Below are 19,539 nucleotides of genomic sequence, written 5' to 3'. Positions count from 1 at the left end.
CATGGGTAGCTCTTAGTAGGGCCTCTTGTGCGACTCCTCATGCTTTCTTACCACTAGTGTCTCTATAGCAACATATTGGTTGGCCCATTGGAGCATCTCGGGAATGGTCGCTCGTGGTCTCTCGATCAGCGACCAAAAGAACCTTGAAGGTCATAGACCCGTCAAGAATGCCTGCATAACCGAAGAGGGGTGTGCATGTGGAACCCCTCGGATCTCAGTAGCAAAGCAGGTGACAAAGAGGGAGAGAGATTCATCCTCCTTCTGCCTTAGCCCGAGGAGCATGGTTGCAGACGGTTTAGGTTGCGCGCTAGCTAATAAGTGAAGCTCGAGTTCCCTTGCAAGCTGATCAAAAGACGAGACCAACGACGACCTCTATCGGCCATACCACGTCCGAGCCGGGCCTCAGAGGGTGGTAGGAAATGTCCGACACATCAGGACGTTAGAAGTGTCATATAGGACCATCTGAGCTCGAAAAGTGACGACATGCTCTGTTGGATCAGAGCCACCATCATAGTCCTCCAACGTCGAGAGGCAAAAGTTCGGGGATAGGCCTGTCTTGAATTTCTTGGGCAAAGGGACACCCGATCAAGGTATTTTAATATTTGAAAATGATAACAGGGATGAATATTATTATATATTATATACTTTACAGAAATTTAAATCTATTTTCCATATTGCTATATATAATTAAATTGATTTCGATTAAATTATTAATGCTTTCAACCAAACCGAGAATTTTATTCTGAGATTTTCAAAGTAGAAAAAGCTCTGTGTGAAAGAAAAAAAAGAAAAATGGGGCTCTCCTTAAGAAAACCTAAAAGCAAAGCGTTTGTTTCAGGAATTTATTCTATCTCTATTGGACACATGAATCGTCAATAATGCTCATAAATGATCATTAATAGGATCAATTCAAATCAAACCATGGAATATAAAACAATAATAAAGCTATTACGGTAATTTGTCAGATAGTGAAGTAGTCGTCCGACTCCAGCATGGAATGGCCACGACGGTTCGCCAATTTGACACTGCTAATTAGTGTACCATCTAATATATACAGAAATAATTAAAAAAACGTGATGAATCTGGAGCCGACATGCGATGAGAGATGGGCTCCACCTACTTAGCTCTCCCGATACAACCCGGCCTTTAGTTTAAGAAACGCGCTTGCTCGGCTTCCTTTTGGGGGGGCCTAGTCGGCTTGTCCGACAAACTTCTCTCGTGCGTCATTCTCGGGTCCCAGAAGAGCCCAATTCGATGGAAGCAAACAAAAGCTTCCACGCATCGGTGATGCCCGCCAACCGGACACGCACGACGGGGAAATACTTGGGATACGAATGGTCGGCTCGTGATCCAATTCGTCCATGTAAACCGACATGAGATTCGATACGAAGCCAGCCACTGGAGCAATCCGGAACGCAACTGTTGGACCGACATCCGCGATCGCTTGGCAAATTCCAAGACAGCGTTCAGGAACTCGCAACCACTCACACTGAAGGAACTTATGTGATCCGATCTGCTCAAGTACTAAATCGCAACATCGATGTCGAACCCTCTGAATGCTGTCTGGGAAGAGAGAGGAAATCCCGGCCTCACGTTAAGAAAAAGGAAGAAAAGGTTCTGGCACACAGGAGGGAGATGGACAGTTTTCCAAGTTTTATCCCAAAGAGCAGTACCACACGTGACCAAAGCAGCACACCTAAAATGAGTACAATGATTCACTCACGTTTAACGCGCCATTCATTTAACCCACGTGGTAAAACAATCTGCTGGCTGTCGGGTATGTAAAAGACAAGTGTGTGTTTACTTGTTAGATTTACCATGACAAGTGTGTGCGCCATTCCATAGTTGCGCAGCGAATCACCATTTCCCCACGTGCCATCTAATGATTGAGCATTTATACATAGCAAGCCACTTGACGCTCTCAAGTCCACGTCGTAATCCAATTCGTGTCGCTCTCCACGTATGAAGCCGCAGATACCTTTTTTAATTATTGTACAACTTTAAACATAGAAAAAAAATATTCAGCATACCAAAAGAAAAAAAGAACTTCATAGATTAATCAGTAGTCGATATAATAACTTTGGTAAGCATCTAAAAGGAAACAAGTCAAAGGAAAAGCTGACATATTATATAAAGATTTAAATGATTGGAACAGCAATCTACTTGATCTTATACTCCTTTTATAGACGATGTGGATGTGGGAGAAAGTGATGGGGAACAGTGTGTCTGAGCTCGCTTTCACTGGCAAAGTGTATAATAATAAGCACGGTAGATATTTCTGTGCGCGGAATTCCCACGGTGAAGTATTTGACTTGAACAACATGGAACAGTGGACTTGAGTATGCCGTTCGACCGATCCTTTCACCAGCCAGATGTGATGAATCAGGACGTTGACCGTGGGCCTTCATAAGATAGCCACATCAACATGACTTTTCTTATGACTGTCAGCCTCGTGCTTTAAAACACATGCGATTGATTGATGGATTGAGAACATATTATTTATATATATATATATAGTTTTTCTTGATTTATTCATTAGATGACTATTCATTGAATAATATTTTTTATATATTTTTTATGATCACTCAACTTGAAATAGTCCACTATTAAGGAAGCAAGACGAAGGAACAACCAAGTCTTAATTAGTTCAAACCATTGTCAACTTTATTATGTGCCTTAGAGATTTGACAACATGATCAAATTTCTGATTGATTTTGAATGAAAATTGAGAAGATTTTGGTACGTTTGAAAATAAAGGATGACAAATCCTCATATTTTCCGGTTAGCATTAAATTGGTGTCTTTATATTTTGAAATATTTTATAATATTTATGTTCATTTATTATCAAAAAAATGATAATGAAAAGGTGGAACATTATCTAGTTATAATGTTCTTGAATAAATTTCTACTGTTTTTGGTTACGCAACCAAAAACATTATAACTCTGTTCTGAAATATTATAACTAAGATTCAATTAGTTTGTATCTCTATGGGTCTCAATTATCAACTTTATTGTATGTTTTTAGATTTCATAAGATGATTTATTTGAGAGTTTAAGTTGTTTTAGATGTAAATTCACAATTTTTTGGTATATTTCAAAATAAAGGTCAAGACCATAACTAAGTTTTAATTATCAATTTTCTTAGGGGTTTTGAGATATTATAAAATAAATAAAAGAGAATGTGAGCAATCTTGGATTTGGAATTATAAAAGTCATGATATATTTCCAAAATTTTACTCAATCTTAAATTGAAGGCTATACATTTTGAAATATTTGTGTTCATCGATTACAAAATAATGACAATTTGAAAGATGAGAATGACAATACGAAAGTTTTTGGACATTTTGATCATTCCATAAATAGAGAGATTTTTTTGGATATTTTAAAAATAAGATTATTATTTATAATCCCCTTTTTATTATCCATAATATCATTCGAATTTTTTAATATTTATGAACCATTCATTTGTTAGTGAACATAAATACCATCTTCTTCTTTTTCTTTCCTGCTCTTCTTCTTCCTTTATGGAGGATAGCGTCGAGGAGGAGGCAAGTGAATTTAGATAGCAGTATTAGTAAACCAAGTTTTCTTGAAAAATCTTTCAAGAACATTCATTTTAGATGATATTTGTGTAGAATTAAGTTCTTCAATGCTTTTAAAGTAATTTTGTCTGTCTGATATTTGAAGCTACTTAAAAAGATTATGACTTTTAATACGGGCAAGTTCTTGTGTTACTTGGCCTTTTGATATCGGTAAAAGTTATTCGGATCATGTTTTTAAATGAGAAGAGAGAAACTTTCACAAATATATGCAAAGAGAGAAAACTTTCGAGTCTATCTGCAATTAGTTTTGGATAAACGTTACAAATTTCATGAGAGAAAGGTTCCGAGAAAAATCCTTTTTTCATGTCTATCCGCAATTGGTTTCGGATAAACATTCCTTCGATTTCTTATCCACAATTCATGATAAATGCCCTTTTCAGATGAATGAATCCATGACATCATCAGCTTTCGATTTCATTTTTTTTTTTTTAATCTTATAAAGTGGTTTGGATTCCATCAAAAAAATATTTTTGTTCAATAAATATTAGCTCTCGTTCGATAAATATTGTGATGGAAACTTGTGATCTCGAAATTTTGTGGTATTTTATTTCTCGGTTTTCCTAACCATCACAACAATTGTTGCCATTCCTATCAAGCACCTGCCAAGCTTTCACAAGGAACATTAACTTCCTTTCTTGAACCTAAACAACAACATCTTAAACATGTTAACCTATTTGTGGCATCACAGAAAAAGGAGCAACTTAAAGAGACACACTGCTCTTTGCCTTCCATCAATGAGTCAACCACTTTTCCCAGACACAGAACTCTTTGCCAGAAGCAACTACATGGAAGTCGGCAGTAACGAGATTCCCAACCTCATATCTCGGGCCTATCTTCACCGCAACTTTCTCATCGATCACAGCCATGTAAAGATCAGCGTCAGCAACCAGGATACGCAGCGTGCTCCCTGGACGAATCCCGTTCCGAGTCCTGATGGCGGCCAGCCCAGTGATCTCTTCGTTCAGCCCCCAGTCAAACAAATGATCATAGAACTGCATATTTTGATACATGTATCAGTAACCTAATACGATCACTAAAGTCCAGAGAATAACGCTACCATGTCGCTAGTGAATTTGTGGTACTCACGATGGTGGGAACCCCTGGGTGTGTCAGAATGTAGGCATAGCCTTCCATGACCCTCTCGTGAGGGAAAGGCCACATCTTCTGCGTCGAACCAGTATCATGGTTGTCCACGAACGTGACTGCCTTTTCCGGCCACCAGCCGATCATCCCCGACGCCTTACCTTGGCGATCGCGCAGCCTCCACAGCTCGCCTTGCACCGCGGCTTGCAGTACACCCTTGGTGGTGAAATCGAACGTCGTCACCGGGCCGCCGACGTCACTAACCCAGTTGACCAGCTCCTGGCGGCTGCCATCTTGGTCGTAGGCAGGCTTTCCATCTTGTCCGTAAGTCAAGGAGCTCCACAGCTCCCCCACCACGAAGGCGGGTCTGGTTTGGCTCAGGTACGTCTTCGTGATGTTCGGCGAGTATCCCCTGGCAAAATCAAGCCTCCAGCCATCGAAGCCGATGTCAGTCTCGAGCCAGTTCAGCCACTCCGTAAGCTCGCGCTGGACCTGCGGGTTGAGGTGGTCGATGTCGGGCGCGGCGGGGAAGTCGGCGCCGGTGTCGGGGTTTCCGGTTCCATCCGAGTACTGGGTGTCGTCGCTGCAGATCATGTGCGGCCCCCAGTCGAGGCGGCCTTCCCTGCTCCCCCCTTCGAACATGCAGTATATTCCTCTCTCATCCTTGCGGTCGGCGCAGCGGTGGTTGATGACGATGTCGGCGACACATTCGATCCCTTTCGCGTGGAACGCGGTGATCAGTGACTTGAGTTCATCCTGGGTTCCGTACTTGGATGCGCTAAGATCATACAGCCGGCCGGGCATGTAACCTGAAAGAGAAGTTTCAGGGTTAGCCGTAAGTTTAAACGGGGACGAGCTGACGGCGAAGGCTCAGTTGATGAGCTCCACGGAGTTGATTGTTTGTATACTACAATGACTGCAGAATCTCATTATATAGTTAATGCTGGGGTTTCTCCTACAACTACATGCTTGGTCGTCTCATGTGGAAGGTGACAAACCTACCAAACGTTCTCACTTTTACCTCGCTTGTCTGATGAATCAGGATTAAAAGGATCCAATCAATATATTTATAAGTTTTAATATCTTCTTTCACGTGCAAGTCGATCTACTGCAAGTTAAGCCGTAGGCAAGGAGCCAGAAAAGTTTAATCCCTCGAACTCAATACAAAGGAACAATGACATCGAACGAGCTACGGCACGTTAAAAAAAGATTGGAACGAAAAAGGAGTAGGAAACAGATAAGAAAGCTACGGCAATGGCGTTAACAACATATCAGTCTTGCATGGATGCATGCAGAACCTTGTTCGGAGACGGAGTGGGATGGCGGAGGTAGCCAGACGAGGGTAACTCCAGCGCTGGCGATATCAGGCACCTGGCCCTTCAGGAAGTTGTACCACCCCCCTTGCTTCCTCCATGACTCCCAGTTAAAACCCTGCAGCATGCATGAGCTAAGCAACAGCAACAACACACAGAGTAGTAAGAGTGTTCATATATTTATGACCACCTGAAAGAGGATATGTGACTGGGCGCTGACAGTATGGATCGAGAACACGAGGAGGAGGAGGACGAAGGCAAGCGACGGTGGCTGCATCTTCTCCTTGTCTAAAACTCTTCAGACAAAAATGGGACGGATTGCGTTACGATGAGAAAGCTAAGGCCATTATATACATGGTTGGTCGGGTCTTAGTGGTCGAGTCCCGATCATCGAAGCCAGCGCCAATGGTAATCCGAAGCGAGGATAAGGGGGGAAGGCAGTTGGCAACGTGACACAGACTTTTGCAGCCGCAGCGTCTCAGTTACAGTTGTGGATAGACGTCGCCTGCTTTATTGCGTTTCAGTTTCCCGGAGAAGGGGGCGGAAACAGACGTGTCTGTGGAAGGCTCAAATGGAGGCTGTAGTAATGGCGGTCGTACCTCAACATTTGCGGACGATTTATCCAGACGTGTTTTTTTTGTAAAGCATCATTACGATCGGACAAACATATCCTTATAGACGAGGATATATTATATTGATTCATCCTAAGAACCCAATACATAATTATAATCTATAAATAAATAATAATAATAAAATATTTGAATGAGATGTTATAAGAATAATTTTCTAGAAAATATTCAGATTTTGGATATTGCCCAAAAGGTATCCCATCTTTTGCTTTTTTTTTTTTTTGAAACAATACCCCTAATTCAAAAAATATCCAAAATACATCTCAAAAAAATTTCACCAAAATTTTTTATTCATTTATTAATAATTTTAAATTGTTATAATAAATTTTAATTTAACTTATTTATTGTGAATTTCAATGGTGTTTATAGGCATTTATTGAAAATATCATAGACTTTTATAAGTGATATTATAATATCATTTAAATTTATTTTTCACCATCATTGTTTGTAGGCTAATAATAATAAGCATCATATTTTTAAGCTTGTAATTGGTTTAGTTGAGATTACGAGTCCATTTAAATTATTTACTATGTTTTCGTGTGCATCTTATAATTTTTTTATTATGATGGTCAAAACATTATAATAATCTAATTTTTTATTTCTATTTAGGGGATGTTGTTCATAAAATATTATAAATGCATATTGGAATCTTAGTTTGATATATCAAATTATTTTTATTATGTTTTGATTTTATTTAGCTTATTTATATTATTTTCACGTATGCTTTATAATATTTTTATTGTGATGATCAAAACATTGTAATAAGTCAAAATAAAATTTTGAGGGGCAATATGACTATTTTTTTAATCAGGGTAATTATTTGAAAACAATAAAATCGAGGGCACCAATTAAAAAAACCACAATTATTATAATTATATTTGATTATGTGAATTTGAGATATTATATTTGATTGTGTGAATTTGAGATATTTAATTAGGGTAATTATCTTGGAAAAATAATATCGTTATAAATTGTTATTTTAAGTATTAAAGAACAGGAACGCACAGACCTTAATAAGATGTCATAGTTACTACACTCACTCGATTGTATGAACTCTAAGCAATTTTGACCGATGCAATCATATTACACTCAGTTGAAGTGTGAGCTGTGACATCGTTCATTAATCAATAGAAATTTTCAGCTAACTTAGTTGATCTTAACAATTTATCACAAAAAAAATTCTGAATTCGAATTTCGTATTTATTATTTATCCTGTAAAAAAACAAATAAACATGGCACCATAATTTATTTGTGCATAGCCAAAAAAGGAATCTACGCGAAAAAAAATGGAGTCATTCGTTACATGACGAGAAGACAAATTGTTACTCGGATAGATTATGGATTTAATGCAGAAGCCTTTCAAGCAACTGTTGGAGGAAGTTCTTCCACCATTCCCTGCATGCTCAACTCCCCGTTTTACGGGTCTCACTCACCAAGAACACATTACGACCAATTAAGAACCAGTAGCAGAAGATCGTGGCACCAAGCCGAGACTCGAGTTCAGTCAGTAGTGGGCTTCCTTCCTTCAGGCAATCCATCCCTAATTGATTTCATGTATCATGATAGATGAGTAGTACCGATTGTTAGTCTCATGAAGAAGGCCAACAGCACAATGGCGACTATAGTTTTGGATCGAGCGAGCCTTTGAGAACGGTGGCTTGTGATCCAATTTACTGACACACGGAAATCTCACACGTCAACGAGTTCCGGTCATCATTGACTATTATACCAAATGGGTGGATTATAAATGCTTGGCTAGCACAACTCAGTCAACGATGTCGTACATTACGTTGGCCGTGCCCTACGGATCTCATCCGATAAATACCATCGAACACACAAGGAGGGTTGAACTTTCGAGCCAGAGTTTGCAGGTGCCTTTGTTCCTGTGCGGCCAATCATGTCGTCGACGAGGCCGTTGAAGAAAGCAAGATGGACTCGACGGCACGTCTCCAGTGGATATATACTGCTAACGGATAACGCCGGCGACGAGCTGGATGAGAATGGAGGAATGATGTGTCACCGATTGCGGTCAGCTCGACTGGCAGCAGCGCTGTCAGCTAAGCTGGGCATCGTATTGTGTGCCGCATCATAAAAGGCCTCGAGACGAGAGCTTCGCTGGCGACAGATCCCAACTCCCAACAGCTTTGGGCTATGACCATTGACCGCCCCCGTCGGCTACTTCCTCGGCCGAAATCATCGGAAGTTGAGAGAACCATGTTGAACATCAGGCTCCGGAGCTCTCTCAAGCGGAAGGTGTTGCATGTGATAGGATCAGCCGCCTTCCTATATGGATATGTAATGAGGGGGGAATTTACCACTCGAGTCTTGTTAGTCCATATCGGATCAGTCCATCTCAGAAAGGTAGGATGGTCCGTTTTGATCAAACCCCATGTCATATGAAAAAGATTATAGACCAACGTACTAAAAAAAAGATATTATTCTTCCATCAAACATCATTCCTCTACTAGACATATTTCCTATCAAACGCTAGACATTATTTCTTGTCGAGCAGCTTACAACGAGACTTGATGGTTAATCCGAAACCCTTCTCATATTTCCTCCTTCAAAATTTCCGGTGGCAGCACCGCAAGAAAATAGAGGATTGCAGTATTCACTTTACCGAGAAGCCGAGTTATATATGTTTCAACTCTAATTCAACACATCATGAAACGGAGACGAAGTTAGATGTTCTTATGTTTTTGGTGTGGACTCCTAGCAAATTATTCTTAGTGGAGGCACAAAGTCTATTCAGATTCTGGACTCGAAAGTTCATTTTTATGCCGTGGCATATGTGGAATGGAATTATCTATTAAAGGCTGCCTGATTCTGACAATTTTAGTGCTGTTGACTATGGACACCACGAAAGGGATTTGTTTCTAACTCATCATGAGTCCCTGTTTGATGAGAGTTCTGATTATTATTACTATTATTATTATTATTATTATTATTATTATTATTATTATTATTATTTATAGAGGCTATATGTGGGAAGGATTATGGATGGTTGATCTTGATGTCTTCCAAAGTTCTTTGTTTCTTTATGCTTCACCTTTTTCATGGAGGTTGAGCAATATTGTGTTAGGATCCTGCTCTCTTCACTGTAATATTGCCATCTTTCTCATATCTTTTTTTTCTATAATAGAAGAATCGAAAGAGAGGAAAAGAAAGATAATAATAGACTTGAATTTTATTCACGATGACCACAGTTGTGAATGTCACATAAGTTATAATCTTTAGCAATTAATTATTCATGTGTGTGTACTGAGCATGAGTAAAAGTTAGAGATGTTGGCCTATTTTAGATAAACAAAATTAATGACTAATTAATTATATGAAAAGAACTGAAGAAGATGTTATTGTTATCATCATTGGGTGATGTGTTTCTAGGGATCATTATTTGCTAGAGTAAACCAAAATCAAACAATCTTGAATCTTATTCGATAGGAACTGGTGCACAACAACAGTTAAAATTTCTGGATATTCAACAAACTAGCTTAGAATTCAGTAGCAAAATCATGTATCCAAATTCTGGACCAATTACCTCATGTTTTTGAGAGAAGAATTATGCTTGGGGTACAAGATTGCCTAGTAAAAAGTATGTGTCTTCTTAATCAAGCAAAACAATTAAAAGTAGCACATCACAGAGACTTGCTGGTGCATCAAAGCCTGAAATCAAAACTCCAAAAATACAAGTAAAAGCATGACCCATGCATGGTCTCCACAGCCCTTCTTTGTCAAGTCATATTGCCCAGAAATCATTATCAACTTGAGGACAAGACTTGCTTGATCACCAGCAGCTGAATTAAAGCACCGAGTGTTACGGTCAGTAACTGTTCAGCCGTGAGTATTTTCCCTATCACCGAGGACTTGGAAAAAATTTAGCTACATGCCAAAAAATAAATACACAAGCTAAGTGTCAATGATTTCCATCGACTCCTAGCTTAGTACTCGTAGCAGCCGGAAACTTCCTCCACAATGCATTGGATAAGCTCCACAAATTCTTTGACACCATCAAAGATGCTCCTTCCATGTCCACCATTTCTTTATGTCTCGTGGCATCTTTTTACTGTTCTCATTCAAAAGAAGCCACGCTCAGAAAGTAAGAAAAAGGCTCCAAGAAGATGAGGGTGCCAAGGAACAAAGGAGGTAGGCGCAGCACCACAGTCAAGTTTTACGGTGAGGGAAAACCCCCCCGCTATTCTTTATCTCGTTTTCCTACCTTGAAAGACACATGGAACACATATATTGACCTCACGGAAGTAGCTGAAGACTGACGTATAATACGAGATTGGTTGGCCAGCTTGACACCTAGAGAGATAAAAGCGACACATATGTCTCAGGTATTTTGCTCCATCTTGTGTATGGTTGGGACAAAATACATGGATTTTGTTTGGTTTTGGGCGAGAAGGAAAGCGTCAACATGTCACCTAAATTTTTTATTGAGATCATGACACGTACCGACTCGCACGAAGGACAAAGTCGAGAATACGATGTCTTGTTTCTTATCAGTTTAATGAATTTGATACTAAGACATCTTGGAGTGCATATGCCGTGATGGTGATCCTCAGGAAACTTGTTCGTCCTAACTTCGTGACGTCATAAATGGGAAAAAAAATCTTGATAAAAAATATTATTAAACTATATTAAGAAAAACTTTTGATCAATGCATACAGGAAAACAAATCACGTAAAAGATAATACGTAATTGCATCCCACCCGCAGCTCCAACGCGAGCCATTCATTTTTCTTGGATTCTTGGACTCTGCCGTCTCTTTTTGGTAGTGCCTTGTTGTGCAAAACATGTGGCAAGCTGTAGGTAGAGAACCGAATGATCCTCACCATTTTTGTCTTTCTTTTCTCCCTCTTTCAGGTCTTTGAATTTTCCGGAAGCAACCAAAAGCTTCCGCCGACGCCAGCGAAAAGACTGCGACCATAGCGTGTCTGGAGAGGCTTCCACTTTCGCAACCGTGGCCACCCATCACGGAAGCAAAGAATTTACAGCCAAAAGCCCGAAGCACCTCTCTCTCTCTCTCTGCCCTTCTGCTTGTTCCCTCTAGAGCGAGCTTTATCTTCTCCTTGGACCTCCATGGCTTCGCCCGGATTCGATGGTTTCGCTTGTTTCTGTGAGTTACGGAAGACGAGAGGCTAACTGGAATTGCACGGTGACGGAAAGTTGATCGCGGAACGCGGTTTGGCTTGCACAGGGACGTCATCATCGGGTTCATCGGGTTCCGGTGCTGCTGGGGTTGGGAGTTCTTCACTGCTCTCCTGGTCTTCTTGCGTCGATCCTTCTGACGCAAAGCAATTAGTGTACTGGTTGTTGTTGTTGTTTTTCTTCTTCTTCTTCTTATAGGAAAAAGAAGATACAAGATTTTAGGTTGCTCTTGGTTTAGCTTCTGGAAGAGGTGGAGGCAGAAGAGGTAGTTAATATGATGAAAAAGAACAGCTGTGCCGGGCGTGCCGGCGGAGGGCCGGCGCCGTTCCTGTTGAAGACGCACCAGATGGTGGAGGACGGGGCGACGGACGACGTCATATCCTGGGGGATGGAGGGGACGTCCTTCGTGGTGTGGAAGCCGGTGGAGTTCGCCAGGGACCTACTTCCGGTCCACTTCAAGCACAACAACTTCTCCAGTTTCGTCCGCCAGCTTAACACCTACGTAAGTCTTTCTGCTCTTTAATCCCTTGTCCAGCTGTTACGATCGATGCAGGATTCCTCCCTTAGCTTACCGACTAATATTACAGGCGAGAAATAATATCGTCAATATCATCAGGCACATTAATTTACTGATTTCTGACGTCTGACCCCTCTTCATTTTAATCCATTTTGTTTTCCAATCAATATTTACTCATCCTGATGGATGGCATTTTCGGTAAGAAACTTTCTTACCGCCGACAAAAACATTCTACCGAAATTTATCGTCTATGGCTGTCTCGTAAATGATTTCGCAGCAACGTGAACAGACATCGCTAAGGTTGGTGACGATACTTCGTCCTCTGTGAAACTGTTAATGATAAGCATGTCTCTGTTACTGTGATGGTGCGTGAACAGTCTACGCGGGAAACCACGAGGGTGAGGGTGAGGGTGCATCCAATTTCCACAGCTTTCTTACATTAAATTTCTGAACTTTCTTGTCAAGCTATGGGTGAGTTTGAGCAACAGAGCTTGTCCTTTTTCGCTGCGAATCTTTCAAACAATTCGGAAACAGAGAACTCGACTTCATCGATCAAAATCATGTGCGCTTCTTAATTTGACCCACCCACCACTGTACACAACCTCCCGCCGGCAAATGACTCTTCCAAGTGCTGCTTCCACTTTCTCTGCCCACTTTCAGATCTGCAAATTTTATTTACTTTTTAAGTATAGAGCAACATTTGACCGGAAGAAGCAGAGGATTATTAGTATGGCCATGGGATGTGATGCTACTCGAGCTTGCTATGCTGATTTCTTTTATGCTCTTCTTGTTTGACTGCCACCAGGGCTTCCGCAAGGTGGTGCCCGATCGGTGGGAGTTCGCGAATGACAACTTCAGGCGAGGGGAGCAGGGGCTTCTCTGCAACATCTGCCGGCGAAAGGCGGCTCCGCCACATGTTCCCTCTACTGGAAAATCCAGCGCGGGTAGAAACAACCGTCATCCTCCTCCATCCCTCTCCTGCTCCGACGAAGCTCACAGCCCCTCCTCTGCCTGCTCGCTTCCAACCCTGCAGCCACCTTCTGAGCATCTTCTGGACCTCACAAACGAGAACGTGAAACTCAGGAGCGACAACCAAATCCTCAACGCCGAGCTAGCTCAGGCCATGCGCCGGTACCGGCAGCTCCTTGGTTTCCTATCCTGCCATGTCGATGTCAGTCGGCTCAACTCGGGCCATCCGATGCAGGAAACTGCTGCATTAACAGTTGGAACAGGATATGAAACAGAGGCCAAGAAGGAGGAGGCAGAAGAGGGGAAGTTGGGTGAAGAACAAGGTCTTAAGCTTTTTGGAGTGCTGCTGAAGAGTATAGAGGGAGAGGAGAGTGGCAAGAATAGGAGGCAAAAGAGAGGGCGGTGCGAAGAGAGCATCGACGGTTGTAGCGTCGGTGAGCGGCCCATAAAGATGGGTTTCGGCTGGCCATGGATGGGCATGTCGACCACAGTTCCGCATGGAAGCAGCAACGTATGCAACTGAACTCGGAGTGCTTGAAGCAATGTGGGCAAGTGTCTATAGAATACAAAGATAGCAACGGTATGATCTCCACGTAAAGCAGATAAGGAAGACGGCGAGCATTCGTGTACAACATTAGTGGATGCAGAATGGCGTGATGTAACACAACATGAGTGCTCGACTTTCTTCCTTTTAGCTACTATTTTCAAAGACCGACCGGTCATGTAAACTTTCGTGACTCGATTACTGTCTCAGCTGAATTGGTATTAACTTTTGTTGGGTTGGGTGGTTCCATCCACTTAAGTGGTGGGATGGGATATATGAGAGTTAATTAAAATTTGTTAATCCTAATGATATATGAGTTATATAGAAAAAAAAATTAAATCTGATTTTTATACGATATTAATATTCTCTAGTTAATCTAGAGAAAATGAAATTGTAATTTTATTATTTTATAATGGAAGATTGTGATTTTTTTTTCCTTCATATTGAAATTTTTTTTTCATATAAATCTCATCTCATAATTTGCTTAATATTCTATCACTAATGATGGTTGATGGACTCTGGCGATGGGCAAACTTGGGTTGGGATCTGCATGTCTTAACTTCATATGTATACTTGCACGCACCCTTCTTTAAAGAAAACCATCATCCAGTCAAAAGACTGGATGGTGATGGTTCCTCCGACCGGCGGTTCGAGCGATGATCCCAACTCACTGTCGACGTGAAATGAGAACACATGAAACTAAAGAAAAACAATGTTGTAATGGGTGCGTAGACGGTCGACCATTTGGCTACCGCCTTCCATCTCCGTCCGCATTTAAGTGTTTCGGAAATGTACATTTTACATGTTTGGGAGATAATGAAACACTGAATTTTGTGATGATTGTTTTAAATGCTTAAAGATAAAACAACGCCGTTTGTCATTTGAATATAGCTTGTAATCAATCATACTAAGATCCATGATCTATTATTATAAAACTATAGTAATCCTTGCCCCATCTCAAAAAAAGTCCTCATCATAATTTAAGGAAATAAATAAATGACAATAACTATATTAATTCCCAAGTAGACTGTAATAAAGTCTAAATATTATTAGTAATTATTATAAAATTAAGTTGTTTAATCTTTTCCGATCAATTAGATCAATTATTTATTTTTTAAAATTTTCAGTAATTATGTTTATGATCCTTTCAACTTATTCGATTAAGATCTGACACATGCAATATAAATTATATATACTCAAACTATTTATAACAATTTAATTAAAAAAATATAGACAATTACAAAAATATAATGATGAAAGTACTACTATAATAAAAATAATATAATATTAATACTTTAGGTTTTTCTTAATAAATATTGAACTACTGATATCATTTCTATTTTATCTCTTATTAAAATATTGACATATCTAGTGTTCACATAAAATTAATTTATTTATATTAGACCGATATCATCCATATGGAATAGTATTACTATCTTTGGTATACAACCCTAAATTATAAGGATATCCAAGACAATATTATCATATCATATCATATAATTATTTAAAATAGATTATCCTTTGGGATCATTTGAATATCCTAATTATATATACTATTATGAATATTATTTTCTTTTATATCATTTAAGATTAATTCTTCAATATAATTTTATAAGTTAATGGTCTGGGCTACTTGCGACTATAAGACTAATCAAATAATATAAAATATTTTATAATTTATAAAATATTTATTATAATTCATACCATCCTAAGCTACTTTAGTAGCTATTAGTTAGAGAAAATTAAGAGATATAAGTTATAAATAATATTCAATAAAGTTTTTAAATCTAATATATGTCAAAATAGTTCAATAATAAGAAAACAATAACCATAATTATTTTTAAATATTAATCAGCATAATGAAAAACTCATATGATAATTATAATCATGATAAATCATAAATCATACTTTTTATGTGAAAAATAATTATTATTTTATAATTTCAAATATATGCATGTGATTAATCAAATAAATATCTAAGAACAATAATTAGATTTATAATTATCACATGTAAAATTTTATCAATATATCATATGAGAAAACTATAAAAATCATAATATTTATTTATTAAATTTCATATGAAACCTTTAGACCAATCAACTTTATTTAATTAGGCAAGCTCGGAATCGAGCTACCTAAATTAAACTAATAGATTTGAGTGAACCATTCGTCCAATTAGGATCGTTAAAATTAAAAATTGATCAAAAATTGATTTTTTTTTTAATTTGATCTGATTGATCGGATCTAAATTCAGTCAAGCAACCAAAAAATAGACATTGACAATCCCGATCAAAATATTTAAGTAAAATAAAATAAAATATTCAATTTTTTAATCGAGGGCATAAGTAAAAAAAATTTAATTTCTAAATGGTAAACTATAATTTTATTTAAGATATATATAATAAAAATATATTTTTTGAAAGGTAGAACTATTAAAATGACATAAGTTGGAAGTAAAAACTTATAAGGGCACAACTATAATTTTAATAAATGAAACCTTAACCCCTCATTTTCACTCATTTTCAAGACACCAAAATCAATATTAATATTAACAATATATGAAACTATGATCCAATTATTCAACACGATAAAGACTCCAAACATGACGAGGATGTAGAAGCTGAATATCCCACGTCACACGAGTCTCTTGTCGAGTGCAGGAGAAGTCTCCAGTCGAGTGCAGTTGTTGTAGTCTTGAGGGAAGTGCGGTGCAAGCCCAGGAAACACCAGCGCAATAAGTCTCAGTAACCTCATAGTCTTCCCTTCCTTGTATTCTGGGCCTCTGACAAATCCAATGAGATAGCTTCGGATGAGCTCCCACCATGCGTTTGTGTACTTTGGGATAAGTGTCCAAAGGGAGAAATAGTTTTTATTTGGTTCCTCTTTCATCACCTGTTTCAAGACCATCAGCTCTTGTAGTTCAAGTATAAATAGATAGGCTCTCATGGAACAATAATCATTGGTTAAGTACGGAAGATACCCTTCTCACCTTCGGTTTGTAGAGGCTGTTGAAGTACACGCATGTCCCAAAGTGCTTATACGAGAGAGCAGAGTCATCAAAGGGCACCCTCGGCACAATATCATTGCAATACACAAACCTAAAGTACCTCCTTTTAGGCTTGTCCAAGTACTGCTCCACAAACTCCCCAAAATTTCGATCTCCCACCCTGGGCTGCCCAAATGTATACACTCCCTGAAGCCTATCCAACAGCCAGTTCTCCCCATGCACTGCCAAGATGGACGCAAAGAGTATTGCAAGAGCCCCTCCCAAGCTGTGCCCGGTGACCAAGAACTTGGCCCTCTCGTTCCGGCTCAGCACATCCCGGAGCTTCTCTCTTATGACGTAGTACGCATATGGTGGGCTTACTCTACTCCCATTCAGTTCCTTGGGTAGCCCAAGCTTCCTCTGCAATCCCAAGGCTCTCAAAAAGCCTTGGTGGACCTTCCCGACATGTGGTATCTGGTAATGTGAGATGTCAAAGTCCGTGCACCACTGAACTGCGTCGAAGGGTTCGGTGCCTCGAAATGCCACTACGATGAGCTCGGCATCACCCGTTTTGTCACTGAACATAAATGCTTGTGTGCTGAACTGCTTCTGGTATTCTGTAGCATCCCATGCGAAACATGTTTTATGAGAGCAATACGCAAGTAATCCGTAGCAATGCGTAGATTGCGGCTGCTAAAATAAGCAAATGAGTGTGCACTCAATGAAGCAAATATCGTTCTAGTGTGAATCATCATGATCATGTAATTAATCCCGGTCTAATCTTTTTTCTTAGTTGCCACTTCAGGAGAATGGGTACAAGACGAGATGGATAACAATCTGTGAAGTAACTCAGATGGCTTTTCGGCTGTATTTAAAGGGCATGTAGCTCTTACCGTTCCAGCAATTGTAGAACCCCAAGAACTCCATCTGCAGACATGCATAGAGATTTGAACTGAATCATCTAAGCATTCCATGATGAGATAATGCTTTTACAGTATGCAACAAAGAGTTCCAAAATGAAGGAAAAGGAAACAAAAACTTACGTTCCAAGGGTTTCTGACTATGCTTTGGATGCATGATTCATTTTCATAAGCCAATTTTGCGGCCATCATCGACAGTGCTGCGTGATACTTCTTGTCGGTTGGTTTAATCTTCCTATCCAATTCCACTCTCGTGTCACTAAATCCAATAACAGTTCTATAAGTTGATGACCCTTTTTTTGGAAAGACCACTCTCCCTGAAGAGAAGGAATCACACAGTGTCAGCTTTCATTCATGTTTATTCTTTTACAGAAATAAAAATGGAGAAAATCGATGTATTTTTTATGTACGAAGAGGAAATTAGAAGCGATTATTTTGTATACTAAACCATTTTACAAACTACACATATTTGAGCTCAATGCTACCTTTTTTAACGACTGTCAGTTGGATCATTTTTCAGCATTTGATGGATGGAAGAATAGGGGCTTGAAATATGATTGTTATTCATTGATCGCACATATATTTCAATGGCAAAATAGGGTTGAGAAATATCACACATAATAACACACATCGAGACCAGAGGACAATACAAATAATTTCTGATATATGCTGTAGTTATAGTCTTAACTGAGCTGCTAAATATATTTAACATGCATATATATATATATACGGACCTGTCAAGATATTAAACAAGAGCGAGATGAAACCATGATTCTCCGACAGAAGGTTCGGCCAGTACTCGATCGCAGATCCAAACCAAGCCATCGGCTTCCTAACAAACATAAGTATCTTCTGCAGGAGGACAGAGAAGAAGATAGCCCATCTCCGTCTCTCCCAGTCGAGATCCATGCCAATGGGAGTTTCGATGGATACATGCCCATCGAGTTTTGTTCTAAACAAGAGTTGGAAGAGATGGAAAACCCGTCTTGTCTGGCCTTAAGACCATGTGGTTGCTATCAGACTCAGAGGCCATGAAGAATGGAGAAGGGGACACGCTGTCTGTCATTGAATCATGAGAGCTGTCTTCAAGCTCTGTATCTTGAGAAGTTTATACCAAGAGAATGCTTAATACTCTGGCGATGGGCATACTTGGCTTGGGATCTGCGTGTCTTAACTTCATATATATATACTTGCATGCACCCTTCAAAGAAAAGCTCGCAGTGTCTTTTGACTGGATGATGGTTCCTCCGACCGGCGGTTCGAGCGACGGTCCCAACTCGCTGTCCTCGTGAAATGAGAAACACATGAAAACAATGTTGTTATGGGCACTCCTCGATGGTCTACCAATTTAGCTACCGTCTCCATCTCCTCATCAAGTGTTTCGGAGGAACATTTTTACATTTTCAGGAGATGATGAATTGTGTGATAATTGTTTTGAATGTTTAACGATAAAGCAACGCCATTTTCCATTTGAATATAGCTTGCAATCTATCACACTAATATCCATTATCTATTATTGTAAAACTATAGTAATGCTTGCCCCATCTGAGAAAATCCTTGTGACAATTTCAAGAAATAAAGACATGACGATTACTAGATTTGTGTTACTTCCTTGTGATGCAGACAATCGATAAAGTTAATGACGTTGAGAAATGTAATAACTAATTGTTAATCAACGTATTAAAGACTACAGAAAATGAAGATTTTTATTCATTCTGTAAGTTTGCCACATCAATCTTATTTGTGTATGATTGGCATGTCACATTGTCTGTCGCAAAAGATAGGTAGAAGGTTTGCAAATTAAAAAAAAATCATATTAATGA

General features: G+C 39.3%; 2 protein-coding genes and 1 pseudogene across 2 annotated transcripts; 1 reads left to right on the top strand and 2 right to left on the bottom strand.

Annotated features, from left to right (window-relative positions):
• Nucleotides 1-4,256: 4,256 nt before the first annotated feature.
• On the bottom strand, nt 4,257-6,102 carry LOC135651063 (alpha-amylase isozyme 3D-like). The gene is made up of 3 exons (XM_065170853.1): nt 5,984-6,102; nt 4,689-5,494; nt 4,257-4,594 (listed from the first exon to the last, which is right to left on the bottom strand). Exons 2-3 carry the CDS (start codon nt 5,487-5,489, stop codon nt 4,334-4,336), a joined length of 1,062 nt encoding a protein of 353 aa, XP_065026925.1. The 5' UTR covers nt 5,490-5,494; nt 5,984-6,102; the 3' UTR covers nt 4,257-4,333.
• A 5,413-nt stretch (nt 6,103-11,515) lies between these two features.
• On the top strand, nt 11,516-14,251 carry LOC135650842 (heat stress transcription factor B-1-like). Its single transcript, XM_065170466.1, has 3 exons — nt 11,516-11,870; nt 11,979-12,282; nt 13,103-14,251. The coding sequence occupies exons 2-3, from the start codon at nt 12,055-12,057 to the stop codon at nt 13,787-13,789; spliced, it is 915 nt and encodes a 304-aa protein (XP_065026538.1). The 5' UTR covers nt 11,516-11,870; nt 11,979-12,054; the 3' UTR covers nt 13,790-14,251.
• Nucleotides 14,252-16,396: 2,145 nt separating this feature from the next.
• On the bottom strand, nt 16,397-18,749 carry LOC135651042 (triacylglycerol lipase OBL1-like; annotated as a pseudogene).
• Between the last annotated feature and the right edge of the window lie 790 nt (nt 18,750-19,539).

This window comes from Musa acuminata, chromosome BXJ3-10 (assembly GCF_036884655.1).
Source record: "Musa acuminata AAA Group cultivar baxijiao chromosome BXJ3-10, Cavendish_Baxijiao_AAA, whole genome shotgun sequence".
NCBI classification, from domain to species: domain Eukaryota; kingdom Viridiplantae; phylum Streptophyta; class Magnoliopsida; order Zingiberales; family Musaceae; genus Musa; species Musa acuminata.
Note: the sequence above shows the minus strand (reverse complement) of the source record. Positions and strands in the feature narration are given on the sequence as shown.

Bases quoted from the DNA above. Each gene is read 5' to 3' on its own strand.
- LOC135651063 (XM_065170853.1), bottom strand. From the start codon at position 5,489: ATGCCCGGCCGGCTGTATGATCTTAGCGCATCCAAGTACGGAACCCAG. The intron at 4,595-4,688 runs GTGAGTACCACA...CAAAATATGCAG, and splicing joins ACCCAGGGGTTCCCACCATC to TTCTATGATCATTTGTTTGA.
- LOC135650842 (XM_065170466.1), top strand. From the start codon at position 12,055: ATGATGAAAAAGAACAGCTGTGCCGGGCGTGCCGGCGGAGGGCCGGCG. The intron at 12,283-13,102 runs GTAAGTCTTTCT...GACTGCCACCAG, and splicing joins TCCGCCAGCTTAACACCTAC to GGCTTCCGCAAGGTGGTGCC.